The 19667-nt window shown below is 46.3% G+C and overlaps 1 protein-coding gene and 1 long non-coding RNA gene across 4 annotated transcripts in view; one reads left to right on the top strand and one right to left on the bottom strand.

Moving 5' to 3' along the window:
* LOC121538520 (protein-serine O-palmitoleoyltransferase porcupine) overlaps positions 1 to 17304 on the top strand; it is a 32708-nt gene extending 15404 nt beyond the window's left edge. For all 3 annotated transcript variants that reach the window (XM_041846634.2, XM_041846632.2, XM_041846631.2), the window contains 2 exons: positions 13058 to 13171; positions 15264 to 17304. In XM_041846634.2, coding sequence (XP_041702568.1) covers positions 13058 to 13171; positions 15264 to 15365 — 216 coding nt within the window. In that variant the 3' untranslated portion in view covers positions 15366 to 17304. The remainder of the gene's footprint in view (positions 1 to 13057; positions 13172 to 15263) is intronic.
* Positions 17305 to 17734: 430 nt separating this feature from the next.
* Positions 17735 to 19268, bottom strand: LOC121537536. Its single transcript, XR_005995097.1, has 4 exons — positions 19190 to 19268; positions 18635 to 18666; positions 18470 to 18539; positions 17735 to 18218 (listed from the first exon to the last, which is right to left on the bottom strand). It is a non-coding gene; the product is annotated as an uncharacterized LOC121537536 (long non-coding RNA).
* Positions 19269 to 19667: the final 399 nt, after the last annotated feature.

Raw genomic sequence — 19667 nt, 5'->3', positions numbered from 1 at the left:
CAAGTGTAAAACACCCCTAAACTGATCTTGCCTGCCTCAAGAACCGCTAAGCTACTGCTAATCATACAAAAATACAGTGGGTGGTCCGCTCAGGTCTAACTAGTGTTTTTAGACAGTTTTCTTCCTACGGGTAATGTACGCCCAAGGGCTACTTGCTTAAACTCCCCTTTTCCCAGAAACACACAGAGTTACCAAACAGAGTAACCAGCAAATGAGTGAGTACACAAAACACAGGACACCACAGTATTCATACTCACATACGAAAAGTAGTCTAACAAAGTTACCAAACAGAGTAACCAGCAACTTAGTGCGTAAACAAAGACACAGGATACCTGTATCCGTAACACTCCCACCCTTAAAAGAGCAAACCAGGATCATTAAACACGAGACAAAGCATCTGCCAACACATTATCCAACCCCTTTTTGTGGCGGATCTCCAAATTATAATTTTGCACGACAAGTGCCCAATGCATAAGGCGTTGGTTCTGGTTGTACATCCGGTGGAGGAAAAACTAAGGGGTTATGGTCAGTATACACTATCACTGGTAATGCACTGGAACCAACATAAACTTCAAAGTACTGCAGAGCTAACAACAAAGCTAGAGCTTCTTGTTCAATGGTGGAATAGTTTGTCTGACATTTGTTAAATTTCCGTGAAAAATAACAGACAGGATGGTCCACTCCACTCTGGTCCTGCTGCAGTAGAACAGCACCAGCACCTCTGGCACTTGCATCTACCTCCAGTTTAAACGGTCGTTCAAAATCTGGCGCAGCAAGAACAGGAGTACTACATAAGAGTGCTTTAGCAGTGTTGAAAGCAGTACGACAATCTTCCAGACCATACACATTTTCTCGCCTGGACTGAGCAAATCCGTTAATGGAGCAACTACCGCAGATAAATTTTTACAGAAACTACGGTAGTAGCCAACCATCCCTAAAAAAGCGCGTAGCTCTCTTCTGGTGGTAGGTGCGGGAAATGCATTTATAGCTGAGACCTTGGCATCTAGAGGGCGCACCTGACCATGGCCGACCTGTTTACCAAGATAAGTAACAGTGGCCTTCCCAAACTCGCACTTTGCTAAGTTCAGGGTTTGAGAAGCGGCTGCTAGACGTTCACACACTACCCTTAGAGTGTTAACATGATCAGACCACTCAGTGGAATAAATTACCAGATCATCAAGGTAAGCACTACAATTAGGAACTCCAGCCAATACTGTGTTAACCAGGCGTTGGAAAGTGGCAGGTGCGTTCCGCATCCCAAATGCCATGACAGCATATTGTAGGAAGTGATCTGGGGTCACAAAGGCAGAGATGTCGGAGACACGTGAGGTTAACGGCACCTGCCAGTAACCTTTTAGAAGATCTAGTTTGGTTACATAAGTAGCAGCACCAACAGTATCAATACAGTCATCCAGTCTGGGTAACGGGAACGAGTCGGGCACTGTGACAGCATTGACCTTCCGATAGTCCGTACATAATCTGGATGTCCCATCAGGTTTAGGAACCAGAATGCACGGAGAACTCCAAGGACTTGAACTTGGCATAGCCAGGTTATTCTCCAGCAAATAACCGACCTCATCCCTCATTATCTTTCTTTTAGAGACGTTGACACGATAAGCATGTTGCTTGATAGGTGCAGCGTTTCCAACATTAATGTCATGTTCTAACACATTGTGTGCACGAGATTGGCGTTTTCTATCAGGAGTCTGTATCACGTAGTCAGTTTCACTTAGTTTCTTTTCAATGACATAAGGACCAGAGAAACGTGCTGACAATGACGCTCCTGGCACAGGCAACAATACAAGAACTTGGTCACCTGGCTGCAGTGAACGAGAAACAGCCTGTGTGTCATAGTGTCGTTTCATCCGTTTCTGTGAGGAAGACAGCGCTTCCTTTGCTAGAGCACAGGCACCATGTAGGCGCTCACGAAAGCAACTAACGTAGTCCAACACATTTTCTTTCACACACAACTCTTGTGATAAAAACTGATCCTTAAGGACTTTCATAGGTCCTCTCATGGTGTGTCCAAACACCAGTTCAGCTGGGCTGAACCCTAAGGATTCCTGTACTGTCTCACGGACAGCAAACAAAACTAGAGGAACTCCTCATCCCAATCCTTCTCAGATTCCAAGCAATATTTACGGAGCATAGACTTCAGTGTCTGATGCCAACGTTCAAGCGCACCCTGAGACTCTGGGTGATATGCGCTTGACACACGGTGTGTAACTGACAAGGATTTTAACACTTGTTTGAAAAGTTTAGAAAGGAAATTCGTACCCTGATCAGTTTGTATCACCTTCGGTAACCCAAAAGTTGAGAAGAATTTGATCAACGCTTTACTCACCACCGGAGCAGTAATCCTTCGTAGAGGAATGGCCTCTGGGTACCTGGTGGCCACACACATAATCGTCAACATAAACTGGTTACCAGATTTTGTATTTGGTAATGGTGCAACACAATCAACCATCACATGTTCGAATGGTTCACCTATGGCCGGTATGGGACAAAGAGGCGCGGGGTAAATAACCTGGTTCGGTTTCCCAGTTACTTGACAGGTGTGGCAAGTCCGACAGAACTTAGCCACATCTTGTTTTAAACCAGGCCAAAAGAAATGTCGCAAAACTCGATCATAAGTCTTGGTGACTCCCAGATGTCCGGACCACTGGTGATCATGAGCGAGGGATAAAACATTTTGTCGAAAGGCTGTAGGAATCACTATTTGGTAAACAGCATTCCAACCTCCGCCAGCGTCAACATGGGATTTCCATTTACGCATGAGGAGATTACCATCAATGAAGTATGCCATGTTTTTCTTCTTTAGCTCCTCCTCTGAGACAACACTAGAAAAACATTTAGCCAGGCTAATGTCAACCTTTTGGTTAGCGATCAGCTGCTCACGAGTAACTGGTAACTGTATTGCCTCAGCAACAAGTTCCACATCCTTCTTCCTTTCTCTGGACTGTTGGTCAGACTGCACCAGCTTACCAGAGGTAGCACCCGAACTATCCTCTGGGTCACACTCTCTGAATAGAATCGTGTTCGACAAATCTATCACTTCACCCACTTGTCGTGCTTGAGCACGTGTGACAGCACAAGCGGGAACACATCTGGATAACCCCTGTGCCAGCTCCTCGGAGAGAGACTGGTCACTTTTATCCAATACCTCCAATACGGGTATCACCTTTCCTCCGGCAATATCGTTGCCCATTATGAATGTCACACCTTTTACTGGCAACATAGGACGTACGCCAACTCTGAACACTCCACTGACTAACTCAGAGTGTACGTTCACAAAGTGCAATGGCACTGGGACGAATCCCATTTCAATTCCTTGTACTAACACACTGGAACCACTATGTATTATTGGACAAGGGCAACACATCAGATAGTATGAACGACTGCGCCGCACCAGTATCTCTGAGGATTCTAACTGGACGCTGAGACGCTTCGTCATCTGATATAGAAACAAACCCCTCAAAAATGAACGGTTCATAACTGTGATCTGGGACAGGGACTTTCAAACCACATTCACTATGAGGCCTCTGTCTTGATTCCGGCCCTACAACCGTACGAATCAGCCCAACACCCGTTGGCGGCCTGGCGTGCTGAGGCATCCCCTGTTTGCGTTTAAGCAGAAAGCAATCATTACCCATATGTCCCACCTTATGACAATAGAAACAGTGACGCACATCTTTTGGGCGTGCTGGATGTACTGCTGGTCGACTAGGACTAAAAGTTAGCAACTCTGCGGCCCTGCTCTCCGTACGAGCTGAAAACACGCTCTTATGCGTCAACACAAACTCGTCTGCCAATACAGACGCTTCCGACAGTGAGGATACTTTCTGTTCGTTCAGATAAACTACAATGCGTTCGGGTAAGCCATTTTTAAACTCTTCTAACAAGATTAACTCCCGTAGAGAGTTAAAATCAGTTACCTTACTAGCACTGTGCCATTTGTCAAACAGATTTCCTTTGTCTCTAGCAAACTCCACATAAGTCTGAGTAGAAGCCTTTTTATGAGACCTAAATCTCTGTCGATATGCCTCAGGAACAAGCTCATAAGCACGAAGAACAGTAGCTTTGACCACGTCATAATTCAAGCTGTCTTCAAGAGGTAGCGCTGACAGAACCTCTTGGGCTTTACCTGTTAATTTACACTGAAGTAATAGGCACCATACCTCTTCGGGCCATTTCAATGCTACTGCTATACGTTCAAAAACACTGAAATAGGAATCAACCTCTGACTCCCTAAACACAGGTACCAAGGTGATCTGTCTACTAATATCAAAAGTAGCAGACGACACAGCTGGTGAGGAAGGCTCACTAGAAGACATAGTATGAGCAGAGACTAACCTCGCTGTTTCTGCCTCTAGTTCCATTTTATGCATCTCCAGTTCCATCTTACGCGTCTCCTGTTCTGCCTCTAGTTCCATCTTACGCGTCTCCTGTTCTTGATCAAGCCTACGCGTCTCCAGTTCCATCTTACGCGTCTCCAGCTTGTCTTGCCTGATCTGTGCTCGCTCTTCCGCCTCCATTTGGAGCCGTGTCGAGCGGACATCCATCCTGGCATCACTGTCAGTCAGTGGGGAGAGTGGGTCAAAACGGGGCAATGTGGCTGGAGCCTTAGCCTCGTCCTCAGACACCGATGGGCTTACAGGAGCAGCAACCACATCCCCTACAGGAGCAGCAGGGTCAAGCGTCGGTAATTCAAGCACTCGCTCGTTCAATAATATCTCTAACACTGCTTTCCTAACTTCTGCTTTCACTAAAACCCTTGATATGGGTACAGAAAAGTGGTCAGCCAAAGCCTGTAGATCCACTCTACGGCAATTCTCAAAAACCTCCCACATAGGGTTTTCCAAAAATGCATCCAACTCAAAAGTAGCCATCCTAAACTAGCAACACGAGCCGTCGAATACTGAACACAAAAAAAACAGGTAGTTACAGCTGCCAAGCTCAACACTGAACCAGACACTAACTAATTTGCATGAGTATCAATGAGATATATCCCAGACGAGCCCCCACATTATGTTACGAACCCCGTGGCTTTAAACGTCTAGGGTGGATGGACATGAGACCCGTAACATAATTCATGCAAATTATAAGCGTGACATGGAACAGTGAGAAATAAAACTACACGACAATCATAAACTACCGTCAAACATAAAAGGTTTATTGTTGAACACACGGTAAAGGTTTGGGAAAAAGGGCTGAGCAGGACCCAAGAAATGAAACAATAGTGTAAAACACACCTAAACTGATCTTGCCTGCCTCAAGAACCGCTAAGCTACTGCTAATCATACAAAAATACAGTGGGTGGTCCGCTCAGGTCTAACTAGTGTTTTTAGACAGTTTTCTTCCTACGGGTAATGTACGCCCAAGGGCTACTTGCTTAAACTCCCCTTTTCCCAGAAACACACAGAGTTACCAAACAGAGTAACCAGCAAATGAGTGAGTACACAAAACACAGGACACCACAGTATTCATACTCACATACGAAAAGTAGTCTAACAAAGTTACCAAACAGAGTAACCAGCAACTTAGTGCGTAAACAAAACACAGGACACCACAGTATCCATACTCACATACGGAAATAGTCTCTCACAAAAAACACAACTGACCGGCTTTTAAACAATGGGATGTGTGATGGAAAAACCAGCTACAGGTGGTGCAATGCAGAGGAATGTTCACTGATTGGTCCACCTTAGCAATCAGCAGACACCTCAACGACCACCAATCAGGAACATACAGGACACCTGTGATTAGGGCAGAAGGAGAGGAAAAACACAAAAAGACACAGGATACCTGTATCCGTAACACGCTAGTTCAAAACCCCAACATTAGCACGAATTTCGTCAACAAGAAGTAACACATTACAAATCTTTTCCGAGATGTGAGATAATTAACTTGCTATCCGTAGTATCGTATAGCTTTGGAATCGTGACATTATGTGCTTTCGAGAAAAATCTGCACGTTTCTCGACATATACACTGACTTTGAGAAGGGATTGCGTGACGCTTAGCAACCGCGTGACGCGGAATGACAACGTGAACGCGATTGGTCGACAGTCTGCTGGGTAGGGTGTTATACATTCCTTCATTCAATGGATTCTTATCTCCTTTCTATAATATCTCTGGCAACGGCACCATGCAATACTGTCTGGACTAAATAGGAAATAGTTAAAATGTGCTAGACCCTCCATTAAATTACACATTTGTCGAGGTAGGAATATCGCAAAAATATGATCAATGGCTCATTCGAGAGAAGACATCCTCCCGAGCTCTGCTCCTATTGGTTTACCCACTGCCCTAAGGCAGCATCAGCCTGAGACAAAATTATGCACACACCTACAGCCAATAGGAGTACAGGTGTCCCTATAAGAGGGGCTGCCTCCCCTCAATCAGCCTCCCTTTATCTTCAGCGACTGGACTAGACTGAAGAAGCCAAGAAGAGACGAAGAGAAGACTCAGGACGAAGAAAACGCTGTCGATTTTCCAGATCATCGACGTCGTCCTACAATGAGCACACCAAGCTTATCCGTAGGGTAAGTATTAAACAAAAGCTATTTTCAGAGCTCTATGTCGCTGTTCCCCTTGGCGGCTGTCGACCCCCACCGACTTATGTTTCGTGGGTTGACGGACACGGCATGCCAGGGACGGCCTCATTAATCCCCCACTATGCGCCAGCTGCGCCCTCCTTTTTTGAAGGAGAGGAAGCAGCGTTGGGCATTTTAAGGGAGGATATTCCTCTTGAGGATGTGCTATCAGTGTTAGCCTTAGCTTCTGAGGCATCATCTGAAGGCGCTGACTCAGGAGATGACAGGGCTATTGGGGAAGAAATGAATATTCTATTGAAACAATTCATTACACTAACCCAGATGTTTAACACCCCTTTTCCCTCAGGAAAGTGTGAGGTCATTTACATCCCTGGATGATGACGCCACAGCCTCTCTGTGCTCTGAATTTTCAGGTCTCATTGAGTGGGCTGCTAAACAGCTGGAGATTAAGCTGCCCCCCATTCCCTCCAACCCGGAAGTGGACATGGAGGGCGGCCGTTACTCTCGCTACAGCTCGGCGTCAGAAGGTGGCCTCCAGCAGCAAGGGAGCGGGCCTCGCCCCCCTGCAGCGCCAGAGGTGCCGACCATTCCGCCGGCGAGAGAGGTCATTAAAGCGTCATCCTGGCATCACCCGAAGGGCGGCCAGAAGAGACGCTGTTTATGACATGGCGAGGGGGAGAGAACGGAAGACGACGCAGCGCCTGGTGTGACTGAGCCCACTGTTCCCCCCCACCCTACCGTTGAGGGTATGGAGGAGAATGTTTTTTGTTGATGTGTGTAATAAAGAGTTGGCTCTACCTGACTTTGTCAAAAAAAAGAGCCCCTTTTCCATAATACATCCGAGAGCGTTCCACCTTCCTCACTCTCGCTCTCTCTCTTACCACTCGAGTGCAGCTCAGCCCACCACGGTGCGTTGCTGAGCGCACACATAAGGTAGGTATAAAAAGGATATTAAGTTTAAGATGTTACCTTATGAAGACCTCACTTTACAGACTCCTAGGAGTGCTGTAGTGAGTGTCTCACATAGCAGGCTGCAGTCTCAGCCGGATGATGACGCGACCGCTATTCGGGACGGCGCTCTGTCTCAGGCTAACGCCTCAGTCAGTGCAGTTCAGACCCGTGTTGCGTTCACGGAGGGCCGGAATGCTATGGTTACGAGTTTAACCAAAGTATCGGCGCCCCCGTTTCTCTCAGAACGCGCTGATGCTCACCACACTGAGTGTAGCTCAGCCCACCAGGGGTGCAGAGCTGGGCACACGCAGGAGGTGAATGTTAAAAAGGGTATCAAGGCGCCGCCTTGTGTTACCTCATAGAGACCTCACATTACAGACTCCTAGGAGTGCTGTAGTGAGTGTCTCACATAGCAGGCTGCAGTCTCAGTCAGACACTGACATGATGACACAGCCGCTATTTGGGGATGGCGCACTATCGCAGACTAAGGTCTCTGTTAGTGCGATTCAGACCCATGCTGCGTTCACGGAGGGCCCGATTACCACGGTCACGAAAGTAACCAACGTATCGGCGCCCCCACCTCTCTTAGAACGCGCCAATGCTCACCACACTGAGTGTAATTCAGCCCACCAAAGGTGCAGAGCTGAGCACACACAGGAGGTGAAAGGGAAAAAGATACCAAGGCACCGTCTTAGGTTATCTCAAAGAGACCTCACATTACAGACTCCAAGGAGTACTGTAGTGAGTGTCTCTCATAGCAGGTTGCAGTCTCAGTCAGGAGACAGGATGACGCAACCGTTGTTTGGGGGATGGTGCATTATCGCAGACTAAGGTCTCTGTTAATGCGATTCAGACCCATGCTGCGTTCACGGAGGGCCTGATTACTATGGTTACGGGTATAACCAATGTATCGGTGCCCCCGCTTCTCACAGAACGCGCTGATGCTCACCACGCTGAGTGTGGCTCAACCCACCAGAGGTGCAGAGTTGAACACACACAGAAGGTGAAGGTTAAGAAGGTATCAAGGCGCCGCCTTGTGTTACCTCATAGAGACCTCATATTACAGACTCCTAGGAGTATTGTAGTGAGGGGCTCTAATAGCGAATTGCAGTCATCTGGGATGATGACGCAATCGCTTGCTGGGGATGGTGCCCTGTCGCAGGCTGTAGCCTCGGTCAGTGCAATTCAGACCCGCGCTGCGTTCACGGAGGGCAGGAATACGACGGTTACGGGTTTAACTGACGTCTCTGCCCCTCCTTCTCTCTCAGAGCGCACTAATGTTTCCTCTCCCTTTCATGGGAGGCCCGCCTTGGGCTGTTCCACCACCTCAGTGTTGGAGAACAGCAGCGGCAAGGGCCATAGAGGAATACAGGTCCTTCCTACTGAATGTACCACAGCTTCGCGCTCGCCCGCTTTCTCTGCATTGCTGGCAGTGGCAGCGAAGCTGCACCCTCTCACGCTAGCTAGAACAGACGTTGCAGAAGGGTTATGCCCTCCAATTCCATCGGACCCCACCCCCATTCAGAGGAGACGGTGATGAAAACGCCCGAAAAAGTGGCCGCTCTGGTTTCAGAGATTACGGAACTTTTGGCGAAGGAGGTGGTCACAGTAGTTCCCCAGGAGCAAAGGAACAAAGGGCTATATTCGCCCTACTTCCTGGTGCCCAAAAAGACGGGGGGAATGAGGCCGATATTGGATTTACGCATTCTCAACGAGAGCGTAACGAACCGGCCCTTGCGAATGCTAACGACAAAACGTCTGCTGGAATGTGTCCAGAAAGGAGACTTTTGTACGAGCATAGACCTAAAGGACGCGTACTTTCATGTGCCGGTACAGCCGCGTCACAGGAAGTTTCTGCGATTCGCCTTTCAAGGGGTGGCGTACGAATACACGAGGATGCCATTTGGGTACGCCCTGGCACCTCGCACGTTTTCCAAGTGTGTGGAGGCGGCATTGGAACCGTTCCGTCGTCTGGCGATCACTCACACGACACAGTGATTCATCTCACACGTCTGGGGTTCGCTGTGAATTGGAAAAAGAGCGCGCCCTGGCCCAGTCATCAGATTTTCTACCTGGGGATACAGCTAGACACTGTAATGATGAGGGCTCGAATTTCGGACCCCCGAAGGGTAGCCTTGTTGCTAGCCCTGAGGAAGTGTCGTCCGAATCACACGGTGACGGCGCTGTCGATCATGTCACTTTTGGGTCTCATGTCGTCAGCCCACTCTGTGGTTCCGCTGGGACTCCGGCACATGCGCAGGATGCAGCGATGGTTCGCCCAACTAAGACTAGACCCATTGCGTCAACGTCATCGGTTGGTGGTGGTTCCCCTCTCGCTCAGTGCAGATCTGAACTATTGGAGAACCCTGCGCGTTGTCACGCACGGAGTCCCGATAGGCAAAGTGTCCTCTTACATCCCAGTGTTCACAGATGCGTCTCTGACTGGATGGGGAGGGACATGTCAGACCCAAGCGATAGGAGGTGTGTGGCCTCTTTCGAGTCGCCACATCAACCTCTTGGAGTTGGAAACGGTTCGACTGGTTTTGACCCACTTCGCGTCTACCCTTCGGGGTCGCGATGTTCTGGTCTGGTCATACAACCGGACCACAGTAGCCCACATAAATCGCCAGGGAGGAGTCAGGTCTCCTGCTCTCCATCGGGCGGCAGAGGAATTGTGGCTGTGGGCTCACGAGCACCTTCGCTCTACTTGAACGTAGGAGCAGACCTCATGTCAAGAGGGGGTACCTCGAGACGACGAGTGGTGTCTGCATCCGGACATTGTTCTCCAAATTTGGGAACAGCTCGGGAGAGCCGAGGTGGATCTATTCGCGTCACGCGTGAACGCGCAATGTCCCCTATGGTTCTCTCTGAGGGAACAGGACGAACCGCCACTGGGAAGAGACGCTTTTGCGCACCACCCGTGGCCGAGAGTTCTTCTGTATGCATTCCCTCCTGTCCTGCATTCTCCCTCTTTTAGCCAGGGTGAGGTCAGGAGGGCTGTCAGTGATATTGATAGCCCCCGATCGCCCAGGGGCTCCTTGGTTTGCGGAGATGTGTCAGATGTTGATTGCGCCACCTTGGCCAATTCCACATCGACGGGACGCGTTGTCTCAGGCGGGGGGCACGATAGGGCAGTTGCCCATAATCGGCCAACCACTGAAGGCCTGGCTGCTGAGAGGGACAGGCTAGAGCGCCGTGGGTTATCTGATGCAGTGATCAGGACCATACAGGGTTCACGTGCCAGTTCCACTTCCAGGATGTATGCCAGTAGATGGAACGTGTTTTCACGATGGTGTGTCACACAAGGTGTAGACCCCATGAGCTGTCAGGTTGAGAGTATTCTCTCTTTCCTACAGCTTATGTTTGATAAGCAGCGATCACCCTCCATCATTAAGGTGTTTGCAGCAGCGATTTCAGCTTGTCACGAGGGGTTTGGCAGAGACAATGTCTTCAGCCACCCTCTAGTGAAACGTTTCCTATTAGGAACGCGGCGGCTTAGGCCAACACCTAGAGCCACGCTTCCTCAGTGGGATTTGGCTTTGGTACTCGAAGCGCTATGTAAGTCGCCGTTCGAGCCATTGAATCAAATACCCCTCAAGATGCTGTCTATGAAGACTGCACTGTTGCTCGCTTTGACTACTGCTAAGCGTGTCAGTGATTTGTGTGCTCTTTCGACGAGACCCGACTGCCTGGCCATTAATGGCGATCTGAGCAGAGCGGTGTTACGTCCTAACCCGGCATTGGTGCCGAAGGTTATTAGGAGTTCATATAGATCATAGACCGTGGAGCTGTGGGCTTTTTCTCCCCCTCATAGGGAGAGGAGTGAGGAAAGGCTCCATCGCCTGTGCCCAGTACGCGCCTTGGCGTGTTACGTCGAGCGCACAGCAGCGATTAGGTCATCGCCTCAGCTGTTTGTGTGTCACGGTGCGGCTGCACTAGGTAGACCACTTTCGAAACAGCGTCTGTCTCATTGGCTTTGTGAGGGCATTGAGACAGCTTATGAGCTAGCGGGGCGACAATTGCCTCAGGGTATCAGAGCTCACTCCACTCGTGGAGTAGCAGCTTCTACTGCCCTTTTCAGAGGAACAGGGGTAGAGGATATATGTAGAGCGGCGTCATGGTCAACACCGTCTCCATTTATCCGTTTCTATCTCTTGGATGTGTCTTCTAACTCTTTGGCTCAGTCTGTACTCAGCGTAGCTGAAGGGAGAACTTGAGCTAGGAGGAGAGGAATGCAGGACTGAGGAGACAGGGTCTCCATCAGGTCCGCTTCTGATAGAAGGACATATTTTTGGCATGACTCCTGACTGACAGGTTCAGTACAGTAGAGGGCATGTATTGATCTGCCCACCAGTGATTCAATGTAGTGGGGCGGAATGATGGGGGATAATAGTAGTAACTTGGTTACGATACTATTAGACCGGTCATGACAATTTGACGGAATGTGACGTCATCTATCTGCTTGTTCAGATTAGTATGAATCATGTTCTGGGATCTGCCCACTAATCTCTGGGGTTCCATTGATTGAGTGAGGCGGCCTACCGTGTACACAATGTAGAGTGACACTTTGTGTTATTCCATTAGTGGTCGGTAGTATTGTAACAGGATATTGAGGTACCATCTATCTGCTAGTACAGATTAGTATGGCCTGTATTCTGGTGATCTGCCCACTAGTCACTGGTGTTGCCATTGGACTAGGTGGGGCGGGTTTTTAACCGATGACGCAGTATATTGTGACACTTGTATGGTTACAGTGGTTGCAGTACTGCGGGAATTGGTTGCAGCCATTGCTAGGCCTGACCTTTTCATTTTGATGGGAAGTGTTGGGCTCGGCAGGGAGTACATTTTGGAGCGCTACGCTCCGCCTTAAACCAATAGGAGCAGAGCTCCCATATGGGGCGGAGCTCCACGATATAGAACGATTAGTTACCGGAGTGTAACTCCAGTTCTATGAGTGGAGCGGAGCCCCATAGGACTTAAGGCCCTGCCGACCCTCTCTAGTCTCGCTGAAGATAAATATCTCGGGAGGCTGATTGAGGGGAGGCATCCCCTCTTATAGGGACACCTGTACTCCTATTGGCTGTAGGTGTGTGCATAATTTTGTCTCAGGCTGATGCTGCCTTAGGGCAGTGGGTAAACCAATGGAGCAGAGCTCCCCTATGGGGCTCCGCTCCACTCATAGAACTGGAGTTACACTCCGGTAACTAATCGTTATGACATCTGCCAGTATTGAAATCTGACATGAACCGTATGATAGACATTTCTGCGATATAAAAGTCGTATTCCTATTAACTTCCAGCTTGTGGAAGGCTACCTGAGAGCGACTTTATCACGGTGCTATGTCAAACCGGCCGGATTTCTGCCTGCTTGAACGCCAATGACTCAGATACACATGAAAACATGAAATGACCAAGGGAATCGATAAAACATCTTTCAAAGATGCTCAAAAACAATATAACATTCAAAATGGGTGAACCTTTCCTTTAACCGATGCCAAAAAATCCCCAATAAGAATGTTTGCAATCTCTTCTGCTCCTCCCATCAACACAGGTCCTGTGGGTGTACATCATTAACGTAGCCTTCAGTACCCTGGCAGTCTTCCACCTGGCATACCTGGGCTCTCTGTTCAACTCCAGTGTTGACTACATGGATGATGAGGAGGAGGTAACTATTTACTGAAGGGTGTCAGGCTCTAAGATGGCCAAATACAGTTGACGTCGGAAGTTTACATACACTAAGGTTGCAGTCATTAAAAGTAGTTTTTAAACCACTCCACAAATTTCTTGTTAACAAACTATAGTTTTGGCAAGTCGGTTAGGACATCTACTTTGTGCATGACACAAGTAATTTTTCCATCAATTGTTCACAGATTATTTCACTTATAATTCACTGTATCACAATTCCAGTGGGTCTGAAGTTTACATACACTAAGTTGACTGCCTTTAAACAGCTTGGAAAATTCCAGAAAATGATGTCATGGCTTTAGAAGCTTCTGATAGGCTAATTGACATCATTTGAGTCAATTGGAGTTGTATACAAGGGGGTGTGAAAAATAAAAAGATAATGTATGCACTCACTAACAGTAAGTTGCTCTGGATAAGAGCGTCTGCTAAATGACTAAAATGTAAATGTAATGTACCTGTGGATGTATTTCAAGGCCTACCTTCAAACTCAGTGCGTCTTTGCTTGACATCATGGAAAAATCAAAAGAAATCAGCCAAGACCTCAGAAAATAAATTGTAGACCTCCACAAGTCTGGTTCATCCTTGGGAGCAATTTCCAAACGCCTGAAGGTACCACGTTCATTTGTACAAACAATAGTACGCAAGTATAAACACCATGGGACCACTCAGCCGTCATACCGCTCAGGAAGGAGACGCGTTCTGTCTCCTAGAGATGAACCTACTTTGGAGCGGAACGTGCAAATCAATCCCAGAACAACAGCAAAGGACCTTGTGAAGATGCTGGAGGAAACAGGTACAAAAGTATCTATATCCACTTTAAAACGAGTCCTATATTGACATAACCTGAAAGGCCGCTCAGCAAGGAAGAAGCCACTGCTCCAAAACCACCATAAAAAAGCCAGATTACGGTTTGCAACTGCACATGGGGACAAAGATCTTACTTTTTGGAGAAATGTCCTCTGGTCTGATGAAACAAAAATAGAACTGTTTGGCCATAATGACAATCGTTATGTTTGGAGGGAAAAAAGTGTGGCTTGCAAGCCGAAGAACACCATCCCAACCGTGAAGCACGGGGGTGGCAGAATCATGCTGTGGGGGTGCTTTGCTGCAAGAGGGACTGGTGCACTTCACAAAATAGATGGCATCATGAAGAAGGAAAATTATGTGGATATATTGAAGCAACATCTCAAGACATCAGTCAGGAAGTTAAAGCTTGGTCACAAATGGGTCTTCCAAATGGACAATGACCCCAAGCATACTTCCAAAGTTGTGGCAAAATAGGGGCGGCAGGTTGCTTAGTGGTTAAGAGCGTTGTGCCAGTAACCAAAAGGTCTCTGGTTCTAATCCCCGAGCCGACTAGGTGAAAAATCTGTCTGTGCCCTTGAGCAAGGCACTTAACCCTAATTGCTCCTGTAAGTCGCTCTGGATAAGAGCGTCTGCTAAATGACTAAAATGTAAAATGTAAATGTAAAAATGGCTTAAGGACAACAAAGTCAAGGTATTGGAGTGGCCATCACAAAGCCCTGACCTCAGTCCTATAGAAAATGTGTGGGCAGAACTGAAAAAGCGTGTGCGAGCAAGGAGGCCTACAAACCTGACTCAGTTACACCAGCTCTGTCAGGAGGAATGGGCCAAAATTCACCCAACTTATTGTGGGAAGCTTGTGGAAGGCTACCTGAAACATTTGACCCAAGTTAAACAATTTAAAGGCAATGCTACCAAATACTAATTGAGTGTATGTAAACTTCTGACCCACTGGGAATGTGATGAAAGAAATAAAAGCTGAAATAAATAATTCTCTCTACAATGATTCTGACATTTCACATTCTTAAAATAAAGTGGTGATCCTAATTGACCTAAAACAGGGAATTTTTACTAGGATTAAATGTCAGGAATTGTGAAAAACTGAGTTTAAATGTATTTGGCTAAGGTGTATGTAAACTTCCGACTTCAACTGTACATACATGACTCTGATGATACGATATCACGTAGCATCGTCAGATCTTTTAGAACGAAGCATTATGGTTGAGTTAGGCATTCCAAACCCATGTCTACGTTCTCTCCCTCTACAGAGTGACGTGGCCAACCACACCATTCAGAAGTGGTCGGAGCTGAGCTGGGCCAGTCACTGGGTGACGTTTGGCTGCTGGGTGCTCTACCGTATCATCCTCTAGATGTGTGTCTGTGTGAGAGAGCGAGAGAGGGCTGGGGACAAAGACGGCGAGAGAAGGGAAGCAATAACGAGTGAATGAATGTGAGCCTGTTGTGTGAAGTCCTCTTGTATTGGACTGAAGAGTACACACAACCACCCCTATGTACAGTATATCAACTATTTTACTCAAGACCAACATGCAGTGCTCAGGACACCGCCTAAGAGATTGGGCTATCTACCTACTGTAACCTGCTGGTGACAAACTATTTTTGATACTCTTGAAATAATGCCCCACTCTTCCTTAATCACATCCTTTTGTTTGAGCTGCTGCATTCGTCCCTTGTGGAAAGACAGACAGCAGATACGGATCAGACATCTCACTGTGATTCTCAATCAATACCCATCCTGTCAGCATGGCAGTGGTCAATCATTCACTCTCTTTTATGGACAGCTAAGAACCCATTCCTTAGATGTCAGAAGTGATTCTGGAATATGCCATTGAAGTATTGTTTTCCTGTTCCTCCATATTAGAATGCTACATTTTGTTATTACAACCTAATTAGTTAATACATCTGTAGAGCATGTAAAACCCAGATTTGAGATGAGGAAAGTGTCCATTTCTGTTTGTATGACAGCACAAACCAGAATTATAAGGCAGCAACTTTCCTTTGTGGATTTTAGTAGAAATAATAGAAGTTTGTATTTGTTCATGTTTTTTTTTAATTTATGGAAATAATCATGTCAGTTGGTGTTTGTGTATTTTATACTATGTTCTTCTCCCATCCTGTAATTTGAGCAAATTTTTCCATTGTCCTGTTAATAACTATGTAACTGTGATATATTTTCCAAATTATTGTAGTTCAGTCAAAAAAGAACACAAGTCTTTACTTGGTCAGTCAGAGTTCTTCATGTTGCTATAAAGCGGATTATGAAAATACATAACTTCCTGTTTTAGATGCAAAATTAAGATGACATTTGAAGTTGCACCAGTAACTAAAGGCTTTTGTCATTTTCTATATCCTGCTCTTTTTTTTAACATGCTTTTATGGAAATGAATAATTCATGATGGAACGCTTACTGCTCCTGAACATACTGCACATAAACTGAATCATACTGCTCATTTGGTTAATTTGAAGATGGCCAGTCCAGAAACAACCCTTATTGGCTTTTGTTACCTTTTTGTTTCTGTTACACAACTGTGACTGGGACTCTTACACTGGCATATGTAAAACATACTATAATCTTGGTTAACCCAGAACTAAAGTCTTGCGTAATTGGTCAGCTGCTCGGTTACGTTCTGGGTCCGTACATTTAAAGAGAAGGGATTAAGAGACGCTAGAACGAGGAGCTCCTTTCTTTTTGTAAATTACCTGGCAAGTCTATCGGCTGCATGCCCCCTCCCCTTCCGAAATTCGAAAGATGTTAACGCCTGCGAAATCGTGATTTGTCCACAAAAACAAAAAACCCAAACACCGGAACTACAGCTGCTCGTTATCCCACGCATCCCATTCCTTACCGACAGATTCTACGGTACCAGTTATGTTTATGTAGATCTGTCCACGAGAGATTACATATACTGTAATTTAGTAGGCTTTCCGTTAGAGAACAATGTTCCGATCATTTTCCATGCAATGCACAAGCAAAGATTTTTATAACTAAACCAAGATAGACCACAGCCTGTTGTTTCCAATGGGAACAAATTAGTCATAGTGGGCAGAACAAGCAAGGAGGTGGGCAGAGCCAAGCATGAGCTAGCGAGATCCTATTGGCCCGTTCTAGCATTCATCTGCACATTTCCGTTAGGGAACGCCTACTCTGAAGTGTGCGTGTGCAGTAACTCAATTCGCCTTTGCAAGCCTAAACAAAGCGTATTTTTAAAACTTTGACAAAGGGTAAAGTCTACAAAACTTAGTCCACTCTGTTCATAACAGATTATAGTTTTGGGAACAGAAAACTGTATTGAAATCAAATGTTTAATTTGCAGAATGTCGGCCAAAATCCATCTTCTTCCCCATATTTGGTAGTGAGTGGAAACGCCAAGCGGATGCTTCACATTTATACATCTGGTGAAATATCTGTGTCATTGTTCTATCTGTGGCACAAGTGCACAGCCTTAGCACATCACCTTTCACCACTGACCTAGTGAAATATTGACCCCAATTGTTTGTTTTGTAAAACTTTTACCTACAGTATATGTGTGAAGCTACTGTGATACTTTTTAATAAATTTTGTATCAAACCTGAATCACTGTCTATGGTTCAAGTTTATGTGAAGTACTATTCACTGTTAAAGGAAGCTGCCTTAAGTAAACCATTTCTGCCAAGCAGACATGTTCTCACGTGGCATTCAAAAACATATATTGTGTGAACATGTAACAACAAGAAACTGTTGGACTGTTTTAGGAAATAATAGTTTATTTGCTTATTTACAAGAATGGTTTGGACCGTTAGACAGTTGATCAAAATAAGGAACTTTAGATAGGAAGAGAGTGAAAGATTGGGTAGATGAAGGTTTCGGTTTCTGGGGAAGCTCAGAGCATTGGCTTGGTTTGACCTCGTGACCATCCATTTCCAAGCGTCCTACAATCCAGAGCAGACAATGAGGGAGGGGAAACAGGGTGGGAAGAAAGGGCACACAGTGGATCACTGATGGATGGAAATCTGGGACACTTTCTGCCCTTGTGAGAACAGGTGAGCGCAGTTGTGTAGCGATGACCTGTCTGCAGGTCCAAGGAGGTGGGGAGAGGATGGGAGGCTGCTCTTCAGCCTTGCCTACCCCGAGGATCCCCATTCTTGTGATGGCAGGATCCCAGCAGAGTCTCCAGAGCCATCTTCACAAATGTCTGGAAATTATTGCTTCTCTCCCTTTGGCTGTCCTGCGAGGGGACAGAACACAGAAAGATACCTTCAATGCAGACACACAGCATGCAAAGTAGACAGAGACCCTGCTTCTCACATATCATTGGGTGGGAAGAAATAGCCAACTGCAATTGACTTGGTCTCAATCATTTGGAGAGCAAGGACTAGATTGAGTTGATTTAAACTTAGAAAATGACAACTCATGTACATGAGGCTGTTTAAGACCATCATCCTCCTACCCTCAATCCTAGATTAGTCTAATGCTTACCTCCTTGCTTTTTGTTATCATCTCCTTTCTGATCAGCTTTCTTCGGTTGCTCCTTAGGACTCTGAGGTTGCTGAGGAGATTAATTGGGGGGAAATACAATTTAGACAAACACAAACTTGAATGTTTTCATTTACAATGAATGAGAATTTGGTTTATTGTTCTTACCTTGGTAGCTGATTTCTTGTCAGATTTGTTACCTACAAATGATGAAAGAATGTTGATTTACTTTAAAAAATAACTCCCCATGATCCAGGAAAAGTGATGGTGCATTTTATTTTCCGTTCTACAGGAGGTTGGTGGCACCTTAATTGGGGAGGATGGGCTCGTGGTAATGGCTGGTGTGGAATAGGTGGAATGGTATCAAATAAAACAAACACATGGTTTCCATGTGTTTGATGCCATTCCATTCGGTCCGTTCCAGCCATTATTGTGAGCCGTCCTCCCCTCAGCAGCCTCCACTGTAATGTTCATATAGTCAATGTATGACTGTAGAGGAGACTGGGAGAAAATAACACTTGAACTAGATGGATAGTCCCAAATTCAGCTTTTAGCTGAATAGAATAAAACACTCATACAGTTTAGCATAGGCATAAATTCACTACATTATACACTACTTAGAGAAAAGCATTATATTATATTATATTATATATATATATATAAGGCTATAATAAAAAACATATAGGCTAACCAAATCATAAAAGTTAACTTTACAAATAATACCTTTGGTTCCTGGCATTTTGGCTGCGCTCCAAAGTCTGTGTCTTTTACAAAACTCAGTGTTTATGTGGCGTCCAACACGCTCATTTATGGCTCCGGCTCCTGAATGCTCCCGTCACCGGGGCCCCTTCGGGAAAGAGCGCGGCGAACAAGCAAAAAGCCCCGTCAGCTGGGCGAGAGGGACACGGTCCTGCGGGCCATTGCTGAGCTCAGGCGAAACGTCTGAGCGTGCGACCCAAACTCATAATCCCATCATTGTATGGAGAATGCGCTGTAGTGTCTCATTGTTCTCAAGTTCAACAACAAGAAAGAGTTTTCATCATTGACGTGTGTGTGTGTGTGTGTGTGTGTGTGTACCTGCGTGCATGTGCGTGTGCGTGCGTGGTGAGTTGTGTAAGGGATGAGTTGGCATAATCTCTCTCTTGCCTATCTTGCAATAAGTTTTCAAAGCTGATGATTGCCTAATATTTTCTTTTATTTC

The sequence above is a fragment of the Coregonus clupeaformis genome, chromosome 24 (genome assembly GCF_020615455.1).
Source record: "Coregonus clupeaformis isolate EN_2021a chromosome 24, ASM2061545v1, whole genome shotgun sequence".
Taxonomy (NCBI): Eukaryota; Metazoa; Chordata; class Actinopteri; order Salmoniformes; family Salmonidae; genus Coregonus; species Coregonus clupeaformis.
Note: the sequence above shows the minus strand (reverse complement) of the source record. Positions and strands in the feature narration are given on the sequence as shown.